This window comes from Trematomus bernacchii, unplaced genomic scaffold (genome assembly GCF_902827165.1).
Source record: "Trematomus bernacchii unplaced genomic scaffold, fTreBer1.1, whole genome shotgun sequence".
Lineage (NCBI taxonomy): Eukaryota > Metazoa > Chordata > Actinopteri > Perciformes > Nototheniidae > Trematomus > Trematomus bernacchii.
The window spans coordinates 13473760-13489847 of NW_022987648.1; the positions used below are offsets into that span (position 1 = coordinate 13473760).

The 16088-nt window shown below is 40.0% G+C and overlaps 2 protein-coding genes across 2 annotated transcripts; both read right to left on the reverse strand.

Annotated features, from left to right (window-relative positions):
* Positions 1-712: 712 nt before the first annotated feature.
* Positions 713-4235, reverse strand: LOC117485991 (histamine N-methyltransferase A-like). The gene is made up of 7 exons (XM_034134711.1): positions 4079-4235; positions 3820-3962; positions 2880-2932; positions 2285-2392; positions 2007-2137; positions 1539-1632; positions 713-1260 (listed from the first exon to the last, which is right to left on the reverse strand). Exons 2-7 carry the CDS (start codon positions 3951-3953, stop codon positions 908-910), a joined length of 873 nt encoding a protein of 290 aa, XP_033990602.1. The 5' UTR covers positions 3954-3962; positions 4079-4235; the 3' UTR covers positions 713-907.
* On the reverse strand, positions 4067-7188 carry LOC117485888 (histamine N-methyltransferase-like). The gene is made up of 7 exons (XM_034134588.1): positions 7055-7188; positions 6905-6957; positions 6640-6747; positions 5793-5923; positions 5443-5536; positions 4779-5281; positions 4067-4078 (listed from the first exon to the last, which is right to left on the reverse strand). Exons 1-7 carry the CDS (start codon positions 7186-7188, stop codon positions 4067-4069), a joined length of 1035 nt encoding a protein of 344 aa, XP_033990479.1.
* Positions 7189-16088: the final 8900 nt, after the last annotated feature.

A 16088-nucleotide genomic window follows, 5' to 3' on the forward strand; every position in this document is an offset into this window, starting at 1 on the left:
TATTAAATAATATAAGACATCTATTCTAAAAATGTTCACAAGTTTCCAATATGAGCTCAGCCTCCTTTCACTGCCAACAGTCTGTGAAACCATGAAATAAGACACCGGATCCAGAGTAAATGTCTGTTTGATAGCCAAACTAAGACTCACTTCACTGTGGTGCCACCTACTTCCTGTTTTGCAAGTTATTTTTGATATGGAAAATGGGTTGGATTCTCTCCCCTCCCATTGGCTGGTTGGCTGTCCTCATAAACATATTTTAGGTTACTCTTGAGGTATAACATTTGTATAAAAAAAGAGCAAAGCCGAGCTGTGCTGTCAGATTCAGATCATAGATGCATTTAATAGAATCATCCTTATTAATATTTTATGAGAATATTAGAAATTCAGATTTGTGAATTTTCCTTTCAAGGATTTCAGTTCTGTCTGTGGCAACTGTCAGACAAACACAAACCCATATTGTGGATATTAATAAGTATTGTTTTATATAATGATGTTATTCAAGGGAACAAAATATAAAATGTTCCATGTTTGTAGTGCATTGTTAAAAAAAGGGTAAACATTACCGTAACATATTTCCAGGGTTAGTCAAATGTACGTTATGCTACTGGATTTAGCTAATTGTCCATTCTCGAATGATGACTGTCTTGATATGTTATAGAATACATCTACTATTTCAGTAAGGTGGAAGTGAACTTGATGACTCAATAGCTACTTCGTGTAATGTTTTTATTGAGGATTTTGGTGCACATACAGAGTCAGTTTGGTAAATATAAGCTAAAGAGATTGAAAACTACTCTAAATGGTCAACTTAATGTTAGACAAATCCCTGCTTATTTAATCAAATGGCAGGGTAAAGTCAATGCAAAAATGTTAATTTGATTGTATTTTTTTCCATATGACATACTCAAGCATGAACAAGAATGCATTTAAGAGTACTGTTGAACAAAACTTTGCCATCTTTTTCAGTGCTGCACTTGTTCCTGAGAAGGTCCAACATGCCTGCTCTGATCTCTGGGGTGAAGGACTGGTCGAAGTGATCTTTGGCCGTCATGAAATTCAGCAGACGTTGTCCAAGCTGGCTGCTCGGAGTGAAGCACTCAGAGATGTCGAAGGAGTTGGGAATGGTGTGTTCATCGTATTTCAGACCAAGGCTTTTCAAGCAGGCAATAATCTCTCCGGAAGAGCGATACTCTGTGATGGCGTCGACACAGAGATCCTTCTTGTAGGTCTTCCACAGGGTGTCCCAGCCACTGTTAGCTGGATAGCATGAGATATACATAGTACATTCATTTCAGAAGAAACATATTGTTACACAACAAAACATAGATGTTGCTGTCAAAAGATACTCTTGGTCATTTTAGGATCTCATATATTAGGCAAGAAGGTAGCTTCAACAGTCCTCAACACAAACAACCACAAAGAGGATATTCTTTAGGGTAAATTAAGAATGTGCATCGTTGAATGTCTGGTTGGACACAGATATGAAAAACGTTGGAAAAGAAGCAGTATTGAATTGCAATTGTTTCTTGAGTTACCTGCTTCAATGATGATCATAAGCCTGCCATTGTTCTTCAGCAGACTTTGGAAGAACTTTATGGTGCCGGCGAGGTTATCAACATAGTAGATCATCTGTGAAGGACAGAGTTGTGGGGAACCTTAAAACTGACCTTTACAATTGAGGTTTGCATCATGTTATACAGTATGTAAGACTATTAATAGCACCTAACATTATACTTTGGCAGAAAGTGCTATGCTGATTTGCTCCCCGATGAATTTAAGCAGCAAGAGATAATTGAGTGGGGGGGGGGGTCTAAAAAAATCTCATTGGATAGTTGAGACACTGGCAATATACCAGCAGTTTACATTACTCTTTAGTCTACCTGCCTTTCAGGGGGTAACCGAGGATAACATGTTAAGCATAGAAGCTATAAGTTAGTCAAAGCGAAAATGGTTTTGTAATTTAAACTTTTTAGATTTAATGACCGAGAATCAAAGTCATATACCTGAATCATGTGTATGAAGTCAAATTTCTTCACGTCTCCTTTAGCTTTGACTTGCTTCTCATAGTCCTCACTGTGCATGATATACCAACCAAAGGGGATCTTCTGAAGGTTAGCGATCTTTGCTACCGACGCTAAAAAACAGAGATGCAGACACATTTGTTAGAGTTTATGAAAATGTGAGCCATGACCTAAAAACTACATACAATAAGAGTAAGAAGAAAGTAATGAACAGATACAATTATACTTTTTCATTGTGTTGAGTTCTGAATGGTTAATACCTTTGAAGTTGTCAGTAAGTTTGGAGCTGCCCTCCACAATGTCAGCAGAGATCGGGACAGCAGGGAATGTGGACTGCAGCAGAGTCAGCATCTGGGAGTCCATCTCACCTGGAGGAAAACAGGTAGTCTTTAGACTTTTAAATCATGCTGCTTCTCTTTGAAACAATCATCCACCAACATTAATGACATACAGTAGCTTTGAATTAAAATAATATTATGTAACATTCCAGACACATTTTAGATTATTAGTTTAAAGCCATGTACGTGAAAGGGGATTAATTCAACTTTCCTGTAAAAATAAATAAATAAATAAATATGCTGTATGAGGTTAATATAGGACCTCAGAAGCCTGACTGAGTTAACGTCTTTCATTAGAAAACTCTCTCATGATGTGTGCCCAGAAAGTGTTTTCTTGCTACAGTGGAGTAACTTAATTAAAAGAGTAGAATTCATTCTGAAAAGGTTGTACATTTGAAAGATTATTTAAATATGTTAAATAAAGATGCTGTAATCACACTGTAATGCATCCCTTGTACTCTTGCACTTTGTGATCACACACTAGTTAGTATCTGAGCTGCTGTGATTCATCACATACCTCCACCGCTTCCAACACCTAGAACATCCAGACTGCTTTTGCCTGCTCCAATTCTGCATCAACACATGACAGGTGGAAAAGAGACACTCAGCTTAAGGATGCAATTGTAAATTACAATTTAAACCGTAAATAAATGAAAAGTTGAAATGAACAAATCCCTCCAATCAGAGATGGAACGCACTGTTACTTTTAAGACATTCTAGTTCTAATTCTTATTTGTCTAAGCATTAAGTGTTGGGGCAGCAAAAGCCTAAATACCTATGAAAACCTGCTTACAGTATTTGTTTATTAAAATATTCATACAAAATTGTACCAAAAACCTATTTCTTTTCCAGTGTAGTAATACAATGCTGGATTGATGTTAAGTCATTGGCTAACAATAGATGGAAAAAGCTATTGAAAAATGTTTTATCTCCTATTAAAATATTGATTAAGTTAGCAGGGAGGTATTGAAAAAGACATTGGTTTTGTGTCATTCAAACAGACATGTATTGATGATTACTAAATTAATCCCTGTGGTTAAGAGTGACTCGTATGGACAAGGATGTGAGACAGAGTAGGAACACGCTGTTGGTGAGTGTCTGTCAAATATCCAACCTAGAACTAACTTCACTGCGGTGGCACCCACCCACTTCACTGTTATCAGGGTTGTTTGGACATAGAAATTGGGCACTTGTCCTAAAAAAACATTGACTTTGGACGAAAACATTTGTTGTTTTACTGTTGAAATATGCAAGCTTTGCTCAATGAAATGACAAGCAACCTTATCTCTCTTTGAACGAAAACATACCAAACTTTGAGAAAAGTTATTGAATGAAAATGATCTAAATGATCCCTTTGTCTTCAAAAGGCAGCCACAACCTCTACTGAGTGAGTTATTAGTTAATAGGTGAACAACATTTTTCTTTTAATGCAGCACTCCTTTCATGTAGTAGCCTACCTTTGAAATTCTCCAGGCAGGACATTGTGAACACACTGCATGATAGCCTCATGCTCTCCAGAGTGTTCTAGGTAGAACTGAAAGCTTTGGACGCAGTTTCCTTCATAACAAGTCTGCTTTGCTTCTGCAGCCATGACTGATTCCTGCAATGTATAACAAAAAGCGGTTGCAAATCAAACATTAATGATTGAAGCATGCATAGAAAAACAATCTCTGATTCACTATGATAAGCAGTATTTGTCAAGTATTAAACAGATACCTTGAGTGTGCAGGAAAGGAGAACAGAGAGTGAATTGTTCCCCACTTTAAGGCTGCAGAGTTTTCCCCTCCCACAGGCTGTCCTCAAAAAACATGTGTTACGTAACTCTTGAGGGATGAACTTTGCATGCGCACCAGAGCAAACTGCAGCTGTGCGGTCAGATTGCTGTTCAGTGAAGATTCCAGTGACTACTAGGAAATTATCCTTATCATTAGTGGAAGAGAATCATAGACATCCTCAGAAAATGGTTTCAAATGTTTAGTTAGTGTATTCTCTGTGGCAACATTCAAAGCTAATTTCAGATCAACCTGCCAAACTAATTCAGGTCAAAAGTAAGTGTGTGTGTGTGTGTGTGTGTGTGTGTGTGTGTGTGTGTGTGTGTGTGTGTGTGTGTGTGTGTGTGTGTGTGTGTGTGTGTGTGTGTGTGTGTGTGTGTGTGTGTGTGTGTGTGTGTGTGTGAGAAAGAGAGAAAGATGCACGTCTTTGTTTGCCTTATCTTTTTGGCATGGTATGACTGAACTTGCCGTGGTGCAATGGTGCACGTACTGTACTCTATCCCCTGAATTGACCTCAAGTAGGGCAAAAGCGTTCTCTTAGAACTCATCACTTATTATAAGTGCAAGTTAAACATTTTCATCAAGTCTGTCGTCTTGAAATAAACATAAGGATCCTTTCTTAATAAACAACTGCCCCGCCTGACCAGTTGGCAGTGCGGTACACATGGCACAACTATCCAGGAACCTGATCCGGCCTTTTCCTGCACCTGCTCCTTCTGTCCAGTTAGTGATTCAGTCGTCACTGCAACTGCCTCTACTGTCCAGTAGAGGCAGTCTGAGGAAAATTGGTTTTGTGTCATTAAAAACGGTATTTCTTTTTTTTTGATGTTGTAGAATACCCCGCCCTCTTTTTCAGTGCTGCACTTGGTCCTGAGAACGTCCAACATGCCCGCTCTGATCTCTGGGGTGAAGGACTGGTAGAAGTGATCTTTGGATGTTATGAAATTAAGCAGATGTTCTCCGATCTGACTGTTTGGATTGAAGCACTCAGAGATGTCGAAGGCATTGGGAATGGCGTGCTCCTCGTATTTTAGACCCAGGCTCTTTAGACAGGCGATAACGTCCTCTGATGAGCGCCAATCTGTGATGGAGTCTACCCAGAGCTCCTTCTTGTAAGCCTTCCACAGGGTGTCACTGCCACAGTTAGCTGGACGGTTTGAGATTAAAAAAATACATTAATGGCAGAAGAAATACTGTAGATTGCTAATAATGGTTACCATTTCAAATTGTATTACAGTCAAGAGGGATTCATGGTCATTAATGATCTTATCCAGAAGCCTCAACAATACTCAACACATCACTTCTTACTGGCTGCCACGATGATCATAAGCCTGCCATTGTTCTTCAGCAGGCTGTGGTAGAACTTGATGGTGTCGGCGAGGTTATCCACATAGTAGATCATCTGTGAAGGAGAGCATTATGGGAAAATCTAACCTTTTCAATTAAAGCTTGCATCCATGCAAGTACACAGTCTGTGTTTTCATGTCTAGGACAAATATGTCAGACTATACACTGCTGATTGCTAAACACTTTTTTTTCAGCAGAAAAGGTCATGCTTATTTGCTCTCAATGCATGGACACGAAGACCTGAAAGGGAACGCTAAAAATAATCATTTCAATTTAAAAAAGAATCAAAAAATCTTAAAAAGTTATTTTACCTGAATCATGTGTATGAAGTCAAATGTCTTCATGTCTCCTTTTGCTTTGACTTGCCTCTCATAGTCTTCACTGTTCATCAAATGCCAAGCAAAGGAGATATTCTGAAGGTTGGCGGTCTTTGCTACCAAAGCTATAAATTGGACATACAAAAACAAAGCAGACAATATAATTGCAAGATATGTAACGTATACAGTGCATCAGAACAACAGGTATAGTTGCTAGCAATCCATTAACTTCCACAATTGCCCACAGTGCTTTGAGGACACAGAAGTTAGTTTTATGATTCAAAACTTAATGTTATGAGTAAGCCAATAAAATGGATAACCTATAACATTATGTGATAAACCCTTGATTACTTAAGCCTTGATTCAGAGGGCACAGATGTTCGAGAGAAGTCTAAGACACAATGACAATAAATCATTGATCTGCGTCTCCCCAAATGTTTTTAAACCATCACCATGCAATGTTAAATAGCCAAAAAACATTTGTTAGAGCTGAATTAACAGTTATACAGAAATAACAATTATAACAAATATATATAACTTGGATTGTATTTGCATGATCCGCTGAAAGAGACAAAGACACATGTGGAAGGAAATGATACAAAAATATGGTACTTGTGGGTTATCTGTCGCCACTTTTTAATAGCGGTAAACTGGCTCCTCCACATTAACTTTTTCATTTCTCAAAATAACAAAATCATTCATCCTAGGAGTTATTTATAGAGTCTTAACAAAGGAAAAAAAGTGTGTATTTACAGTCTGAAAAAAACTAAAAAAGTGGCGACAGATAACCCACAAGTACCAAAAATATATTTTATTTTGCAGCGCTCTAAATGGTTAATACCTTTGAAGTTGTCAGTAAGTTTTGAGCTGCCCTCCACAATGTCAGCAGTGATCTGGACAGCAGGGAATGTGGACTGCAGCAGAGTCAACATCTGGGTGTCCATCTCACCTGGAGGCCACCAGACAGCCTTTAGATTTGAGATCACACACTGACTCTTTTGCTCCAAAAATATAAAAAATATATTACAGCCGTGTGTGAGTGTGTGTGTGAGAGAGAGGCATAAAGGAAAATGTTGTGTTTTTACAACAGAACTCGTTTCTCATACCTCCACCACTTCCGACACCAAGAACATCCAGACTGCTTTTACCGGCTCCAATTCTGCATCAACACATGATTTACAGTAAAAATGATTGCAAACAAATGAAAAGTCTTAAGACCTCTAATTAATAGAACATCTCTTGTACTGTAGGCCTACCTTTTAAATTCCCCCAGCAGGATGTGGTGAACACCCTGGAGAATGCGCTTGTGCAGTCCAGACTGTTCTAGGTATACCTGGTAATTTTGGAGAATCCTGCCCTCATAACAGGTCTGCTTTCCATTTGCAGCCATGCCTGTAGAATCTGGAGAACCACAGAACGGCCGGTCGTCAAGGGCTGTTGACGGCCGGCAGGCCCTTTAAAAAAAAATTGTTTAAAGTCATCATTTAAGTTGCGCTGACGGCCGACAGAGGGCGACAACGGCCGCTAATGCAGTTGTGTGGTTCTTATCTGTCAAATAATCACACACGAAGAAGAAAAAAGACCGGCCACACGAAGGTTGCGGTCGAATAGTCCATTTAGCTTAGGAACCTTCCTAACGGAGTGAAATGACCCGGAAGTCCCTCAGTGGCAGCCATGATAAGTGCCGTTCGAATTCTCTAAATGAAAGGAAAGGAGGTTTCAAACTTCCTTTATAACCTCCTTTAGCTTAGGAACCACTGGACCTCCCTAACCGAAAGGAGAGGAGAAAATGCTGCCCCACAATGCCTTGCGGCCGCGGCATCCGGAAGAGTGGAACACGCTAGCAAGTGTGCAGGTGTGCGTCATATGAGAGGCCCCGCCTTACATCTTCCGCCACAGATTTGGGGAAATTGGTCCGTGCGCAAAGCATTGTGGGGATTTTAAGACCGCGGAGTCTACTCATGTGCAGCCTCGATATTTCTCCAAACAGAGTACGCCGGGCTCGGTAGATTTCCAAGTATGCTGGAGATTGGAACAGTACTTCGGCGGCACTCGATGACGTAGTATGCTTGAAATAGTGGCTCTGAAGCAGCTTTACTCGCAATTGAGAAACACTCACAGAGAATGAAAAAACATGGATAAAAATAAAAGAAAACGAAAAGAAAAAGGTGCGGCCGAGAAGGCAAGAGAAAAAAAGGTGAAGTCACTCGCAGGTGATGCATATAAATGTCGCAAATTGACAGACCTTTTTGGCAGCAGCGCTGCTACAAGCACTATCAGCAGCAGCTTAGAACAAGTGCAAGATGATGAAGAGAATGATGAGGGCGCGAGTTCAGATATACAGCCAGCCTTTCCGTTCATGATGAGGGACAGAGTTGAGCTGGTGGAAGAACCAGCTCAACTCTGCAATAAAAGTGCAGGGCAAGAGCAAGAGGTGGGTGAGAATTATCCCTTGAACTCAGTGGCGTTTTCTCCTGGAGGCCAAGGGAAGCGAGGCTTCCCCTGTTTTTTTGGATTGTAGTTATAATTTTAATAAATAAATAAAAACACTTCGTTTAGTTTCGGTAATTATTCTGCCGGCCCATCTCTCCCCCATTCTCATTGAGTATTTTACAAAGAGTGAAACAGCGCCCCTCTAGATGTTATGGTGAAACAGTAGATTGCACTCTCTGTTGCGAGAGGAGGCTAGCCGAAATTGGCTTCCCTTGGTGAAAAGAAATTGAGGGATTGACCAATCAGATGAGGCTCACGTCATGCCTCACAATCCAATCAAATCGCATCAACTTCAGTTTGTACTGTAACTGTCATCACCGCCCTTAAAAAGTAGCAAGCAACTGAAGCAAGTGCAATTATGGAGGGTCGAGATTTGGATTATTTCATAAAAAATAATTTTACTAAACTTCCGCTACTACAGCAGCAACTAAAAATGAAATCTGATGACAGGCCAATGCCCAAACTGGAGCTGTGTACAGAGAGGGAAAAAGGAGCGAATCGGACTTAAAACTTTAAATAATAAACAGCGGATTTCTAACATTTGACATTTCATGTGGCCGGACTGGGTCAGTTTCCATGGCTGAATTTTAGTCCCAGTCCGCCCCTGGCCATGACTGATTCCTGCAATAAATTATACATAGCGGCTGGAATTAAAACAAGTTGCAATGATTTTTTTTACCACAAAAGACAAGAATTGTACAACATTTAACATCAATCCGAAATTGTCAGTATTCAACTGCGGATTTTTGGAGGGCAAAGAGTTGTACCGAATGTACCGGTACCGGGATGAATACGAGTTGTGTGAGGACAGGACACCGAACTCTAGTGATGTTACGTATTGCGCCGAGGCTTCGGAACGTGTGTCGAGTAATCCCGGAAGTTTTTTGTGAAGCTTGTATCGAGCATAGACTGTATATATAAATGGACGTAGGGTCCGTGACGTCACCCATAGGATTCTGCAGAGTTGCCGAGAAGCCCTTAGTAGGCGGAGTCGGCCACTAACGGCTCGACAGTGGCGTCAGAGTCTAACTCCCGCCTGCTACATCCTGATCCAAATAAGGGCAAAGAGGCGGAGCCGTGGCGGAGACGAGGCGGGACAGGGCGGGACCTTCTGCCAACGGCCGTCAAGTTCCAGACCTAGCTCAGGCTAAGAAGCTAAGCTAACATGCTCACAGTATTAAGCTAACAACCCAGCTTGCGGTCACTGCTCCTCGTTCCTGGCGTTCTGAAGGTAAGATCCCCTGTAACTTTACAAAACTTGTCCTTTTGATTTAAATGTTCTTGAACCTACACTATACAATTGTTTTTTAAGTGCTTCACCGTTTTTCAAATATAAATGTCATTTGTAACAACTTTGTAAACTAGCAGAGATATGGCCAGTGTTGCGTGAATTAGCCTATGGAATTAGCCATAAACTGTGGCCTATACAGTATGTAAAGGAATTAGCGTATTGTGAATTAAACAAAGCTTTTCCCTATGATTTAACTGTTCTTGATATTACACTATACAAGTTTAAAAACGCTTCTCCATGATTCAAATATAAACAGTGTAATATGCATGGGCTAACAAATGCAAAATTTGCATATTTATACTTTTTGACCATCAATTGGATATACATTTAATCCAACGTTACTGTTTCAACAGCGCTGTGAGAGTATAAATTAAATATGACTGTAGAAAAAGAAAGGCGCTTTTATATTGATTAAACCATTTTTATTTCTTTCAGCATTAAGAAAAAAAGATGGCAACCTCCTCCACAACCTGTAAGTTGATGGTCCTGGCTTACTTTACATGACTTCAGATGGTTGACATTACACACAAACATACTATATCTATATCTATATACATATATATATATATATACGTCAGGTGTGATTTCATATGTTATGTTGTATGTTATTGTCAAAGGAACAAAATGAGCAACCCTTTATACTTAATTTGATATTCCTCATTATCTGAAGCATTTGTTACTCTCATTTATTTTCCTCCCATAGTGACTGTATGGATAATCGGAGACAGCTATGTCCGGCGTGGAGCCCAGAGAGCTACAGAGACCATCGGCAGCAACCTTGGCCTCGACCTTCGCGCCTGCTGGTTCGGTTGGGGTGGACTGCGCTGGAGAGGTCTCCTCCCCTTCTTTTCCAACTCCCTGCAAGGAAGAGCAGCCCCGGATGTCCTCCTCATCCACTGTGGCGGCAACGACTTGGGGGATGTGCCCAGTGTTCACTTGGTGAATCAGATGAAGGAGGACCTGCACCAGCTTCACCATCGGCACCCTGGCATGAAGATCATGCTCTCCCAGATCAACCAGAGGTGCCGATGGAGGGCTGGTGCAAATCCTGTCAAAATTGACAAGGCCCGGAAGTTTGTTAACAGTGTTATGGCTACTTTTGTTCATAGCCTAAATGGTGCCATTGTTGACCACTCCAACATTAGACATGACAGTCCTGGGCTTTTTTTGCGAGATAGAGTTCATTTCACCCCTAGGGGAAATGATATTTTTTTAAAGTCACTAGCCAATTGCCTGAAAGACCATCTCCAAAGACTGTGAACTGCTAAAATGTCAGTATCACTGTTTTTGGATTTGGCCTTTAGAGTATGTTTTCTAAGGCCCTTGCTAAGCCCAGACTGTCATGGCTAATGTTGAGTTAGATATTACATCTGTAGCCATAACACTGTTAACATGGCTGCTCTTCCTCTTCCCCACATCCCACCCCCCCCTCTTCCCCCCAATGGACTCTGTAGCTCTCCAGGCCCATGCTGGGCATGGCTGTCTGTCAAACTTTTTTTTTTAATTTGTTATTATGTTTTTTGTTATTTTATTTGTTAAAATAATTCTGTAAATATTTAAAATAAATCACATTCATATTTTCACTTCTTTTGTCTACTGCTTACTGAAAATGTTAGCTATCACATCCAAATCTGACTATCAAATGAAAGGATAAGCTAACCATACAATACAGAAAACATTACACATTAAGGCTCAAATCTTTTCCCAAGCCGTAGCAGTCTGAAAAGAGTCCCAAGTTTAAAAACACAAAATCTTGACAATGAATACTACCTTGTCATTTATCAGTGACAATGCAAACACCAAGAAGGTCTCCCCTAATCCCATGTATTTTGGCATCAAATATGTCATAAGCATACCATAGAATGTAATTATGAAATGCAATACCCACAATCCCTACAGGGTCGTAACATCACAGAAAATAATACCTTTTAGAGAGTTTCTAAATTGTTCAGTATGCAGATAATTATTTGTTTTACAATAGAAACATTTTTCTCAATAAATGTTCCCACATGTTGTGAGCATCAACTTTAAATCTTTTGTCAACAAATAAAAAACATCTTAATTTCCTTTACGACAACATTTTGTTTATAACACCACTACATTAACAATAAGCATAGGAAAATTATAAATGTATAATTTAAGATTGTGCTTTTACTCTATATTTAATCCGATCTATTTCACATTGAAAATGTACGACTTAAGTACACTAGAAAATAAATTAAAGATGTGCAACAACTGTATCAGTAATTAAAATGATATAACTTATGTACAGGGTTGGGAGGGCTACTTGCCAAAAACGCAACCAGTAACTTAATGTGAGTATCAAGATATAAAAGTAATGTACTGTAACCTGATAACTTTATTTTTCTTTTGGATTACCTCAATATCAAATGCAATGCAAATAAACACAGGAGAGAAGAAATATTAATATGATTTTTTTACTTAAATGTATAATATACATAAAGCTGATTCAGGCAGTAGGTGTATAGATTCACAATTAAAGTATTAGCCTACAGAACAGTACCGCTTCCAGAGAAGAGAGAACATCTGATCATTTTACAACAAACACTATATGCTCTTTTCAGGTTTTGAATAAGATTGTAATCCTGAGTTTCCCTATTATTAAAAAAAGTCAAACTAATCCGATTACATCTTTTCCTATGTAACTAAGGATTACACTTTCCTTTTTTTCTATACGATCTTGATTCGTGTTAGATATAATCCATTACTACCTAAGCCAATAAAAGTCATAATTTTTGGAAAATTGTCTCAAGTTATAAATTATGCCTTCAATCTCTTTCACGTGGGGAAGACATCACATTGGCCGAGGCGTTGCAACTTCCCTCAAGCGTCCTACATGAAAGAAAGATCACATGTTAAAAATGTGTGCACAGACTATTCAGTATGACCCGTCTTAGTTTAAAGCCCACTCACCACGACAAGGTGTAGGTCAGGGGGGGATGGGCACATAATGGGGGGGGAACACATCTTGTGTGTGTGTGTGTGTGTGTGTGTGTGTGTGTGTGTGTGTGTGTGTGTGTGTGTGTGTGTGTGTGTGTGTGTGTGTGTGTGTGTGTGAGAGAGACAGACAGCTAAACTAAGATGGAGGAAATTGCAGAGGGACATGGAGGGAGGTGTTACAAAGTTGACTAAATCATCCAAAATTCAATGAAAGTGGTGATCAGCAATTTTATATGTTCAAATGTCTACTGTGAAGGATATCATAAATCCTTAATGCAATCGAATGTAAAACAAAAAAGTTATGATTGATGAAAGTAGTCAATCGGTCAGATTTGACCCGAAGACAACAGGAGGGTTAATGCCATATTCACTTAATAACACATGAACAACTTTTACAAATATTTCTATATAGTCTGTGTTGGTAAATGTCAAATACATGCATACCAAGTTACTGCGTGGCACTTTGGTTTTGATAAAACAGTGTAGTTCCACTATATAAACGTTACATTCATAATCAAACGAGACAATCTGCAAGATAATGAGCTATTTGTTGTTATTTTTAATGCTTGTCATTCACATGTTAATAAAATAAAATAAGTACCGATACATAGCAGAACAATTGTGGCGATGTTCAGCTTAATAAGCCTTGTTCAACATAATTTATTTAGCTAATACTACAGCGGGCTGCAGGCGAACCAAGTCTGCGTTTCGCTGCATTCCTTGATCTCCAGTTATAATGCCGGACTCCGCCGCCGGCCGAAGCTAACGGAGCAGCCGGGACGCGCTAGCGAGCTAGCCCCCTGCGGCTCCGTTAGCTTCGGCCGGCGTGGACTCCGGCGGCCACCACTGGGATAATTGGGTCCCCTTTTAACGTTTGCTCCCGTTTAGCATTATGGGCGTCACAGCCATATACTATAAAAGGCTGAATCATAAACTAAACTGTATATATACACATGTATAAAGGGTTACGTCCTTAGCTGGCTAATAAGCTACATAATAAGCTACATAACAAGCTAAGCTAACAAGCACACAAACACCTGCTAACGGGATTAACATGTATAATATTATCATTTTACTCACCGAAAAAAGCTGAGAGTAGACTTCTTGGAAGGTCTGTTAGTACATTCAAGCGCACAGCACGACATTTTAATTGTCTGGTATTTGTAACAATATTCCCTAAAAGGCACAATCACCACGAACACGGCTAAAGGGTCAAGTACAGCAACTACAACTAACTAACGTTGTAGCCTAGCAGAGTGGACAAATTGCTGTTAGCTGACAGTGAGGCACGTACCTGTCCATCAAAGTGACCACGCCCTAATTTATGCAAAAACTTTAAGACCTAATATAAATAAAAGGGTCGCGTTAGAAAACAATTCACTCACAGATTCATAATCACGAAGGTGGAATCTAACTATATACATAATAAAATGTATTGGAGCCAGGGCTAGAAACGTTTTTTTTCTGCTGTGAAATTGGGCATTTTAACATTGGGGTCTATGGAAATTGCTCCTTTCTGCAGTCATCGCCTATCGGCCAATATATGTACTGCAGTTTGTGGCACTTCCGTATTGGCGTCCCGGCTCTTCCCCAGAGTTTGCCGCTTGGTATCGAGGCTTGCATTGTTTTGGGCCAGTGACGTCACCGATGACAAACGAAGCCTCGCTGCCTGTCAATACCACGTGACTGCTTCAGAAAGCGATTCAGATCGGTTGAACCACAACGCTCATATTACCCATGGATGTATAATAAGAACGATATTACCCCTCCTGTACCCGGGCCCGGCGGTGACACGATGGAATTAAGAAAGCTCAGACCCTCACTTATATAGAGGTCAGAACATGTCATAAGTAGGCCACTCAATAAATAAAAGCATAAATAAAAGTAGGAATAAAAACATCAATAAATAAATAAATACAGCAATAAGTGGTATACAGTGTTTTCAGTCAGAATCAGTGTGTGTGCTGTGGCTCAGCTGGAAAGCAGTTGACTCCTAACGAAGGGTCCCTGGTTCAACGACTGGTCAATACGTCTTTTAAAAAAAAAAGCTACAGCTAAATGAGATAATGTAGTTAAAGGAGACATGTCATGCTTTTCCGGTTATTACCCGTCCCCTTGTGTGTTATGAAGGTTTTTATGCATGTAAACGGTGTGCAGAGTCAAAATCCTCAAAGTATACCCTGTAGCGAGTAAAACTCTAACACAGAAAATACCTCCCCAAACGCCTCGTTGGAGATACGTCATTGTCCATTTGATTCTTCCGGTATACGGGATGATGTAATCCCGTACCCGGAACGAAATGGACCAATCCGCGGAGCCGTTACGTTACGTCACACACACACACAGTGCAGGCAGCTCTGCTGATTTCTCCTCCCTGGCTGCAGGCTGATAACAGACAGTTGGGATCGTGGCAAAATTCTCTCTGCAGACCCATTCTCGCAGCGTTTATCAACCTTTTTTTTACTCAATATCAAGCCACACTTATTGTTTTTACTTCGGCTGTGACTTTGTGTGTGCTCAGGATGAGTTTGGCTGTGTTTCGCTGTGTATCGCTAAACAAGGAAACAACACCTCCACGGAGCTCAGCGCAATTCACAACGTCCCGATATATACATTATATATACAGTCTATGGTCCCGACCAATCAGAGCACACTGTGCTCACAGGGAGGGTGGGGGCTGGAGCTATTGGAGCTACAACGAGCCGTTAAAGGCAGAGAGTGAAATTCAGTGAATACACGTAGTTTACAGAGATGCGCTGTATGAGAAACCAATGTGAGTTTGGAAAATTGCACAATATAAATCTATTCTAGTAGACCTCAACAATGGAATTATGATCAGTGGAAATGGCCATGACATGTCTCCTTTAATAAATGTATTCTTTGATATGGTTTAGCCTTTCACAGGCTACAACATGGTTAAAGGGGACCTATCATGCAAAATGCACTTTTGTACGTCTTTTATACATGAATATGTGTCCCCGGTGTTCCAGGTAACTCACCAAGTGTCAGAAAACACAACCCTCTCTATTTACCTCTATACCCAAATCTCTAAAAAAGGGGCTGCAACGGATCTGATAAAAACTGATCCAGATTTGAACACTGTCCTGACGTCAGGACAGTGGCGCTACGGCTATTGGGCCAACTCCACCAATCAGGAGGAAACAGCCACGGCCATTGCCGTTCGAAAGCGCTGGAGACGCTGTAGTACATATGCCAGGCCAGTAGATGGTGCTGTTCTCACAGAATCAGCCCTTGCAAAAACAGAGCTAGAAATTGTCAAATTGAGCAAAATGAGGCATGGCTAAAATGCATGATCTGTTTGGTATTTTCAAAAAAAAAAGTATAAATATGCCTTATATAGGTATGGTCCTACACTATATTATTCAAATATAGCATGATAGGTCCACTTTAAGTTTACGAATATTATTAAGGAATACAAATCCCTCTTTGCAATGTTTACCAGCCTCTTTAGGCTTTTCAATCACAATCATTAAACTGGAATAAATACAATATTGTTAACATGAAAATATGATTTTATGTTCGTT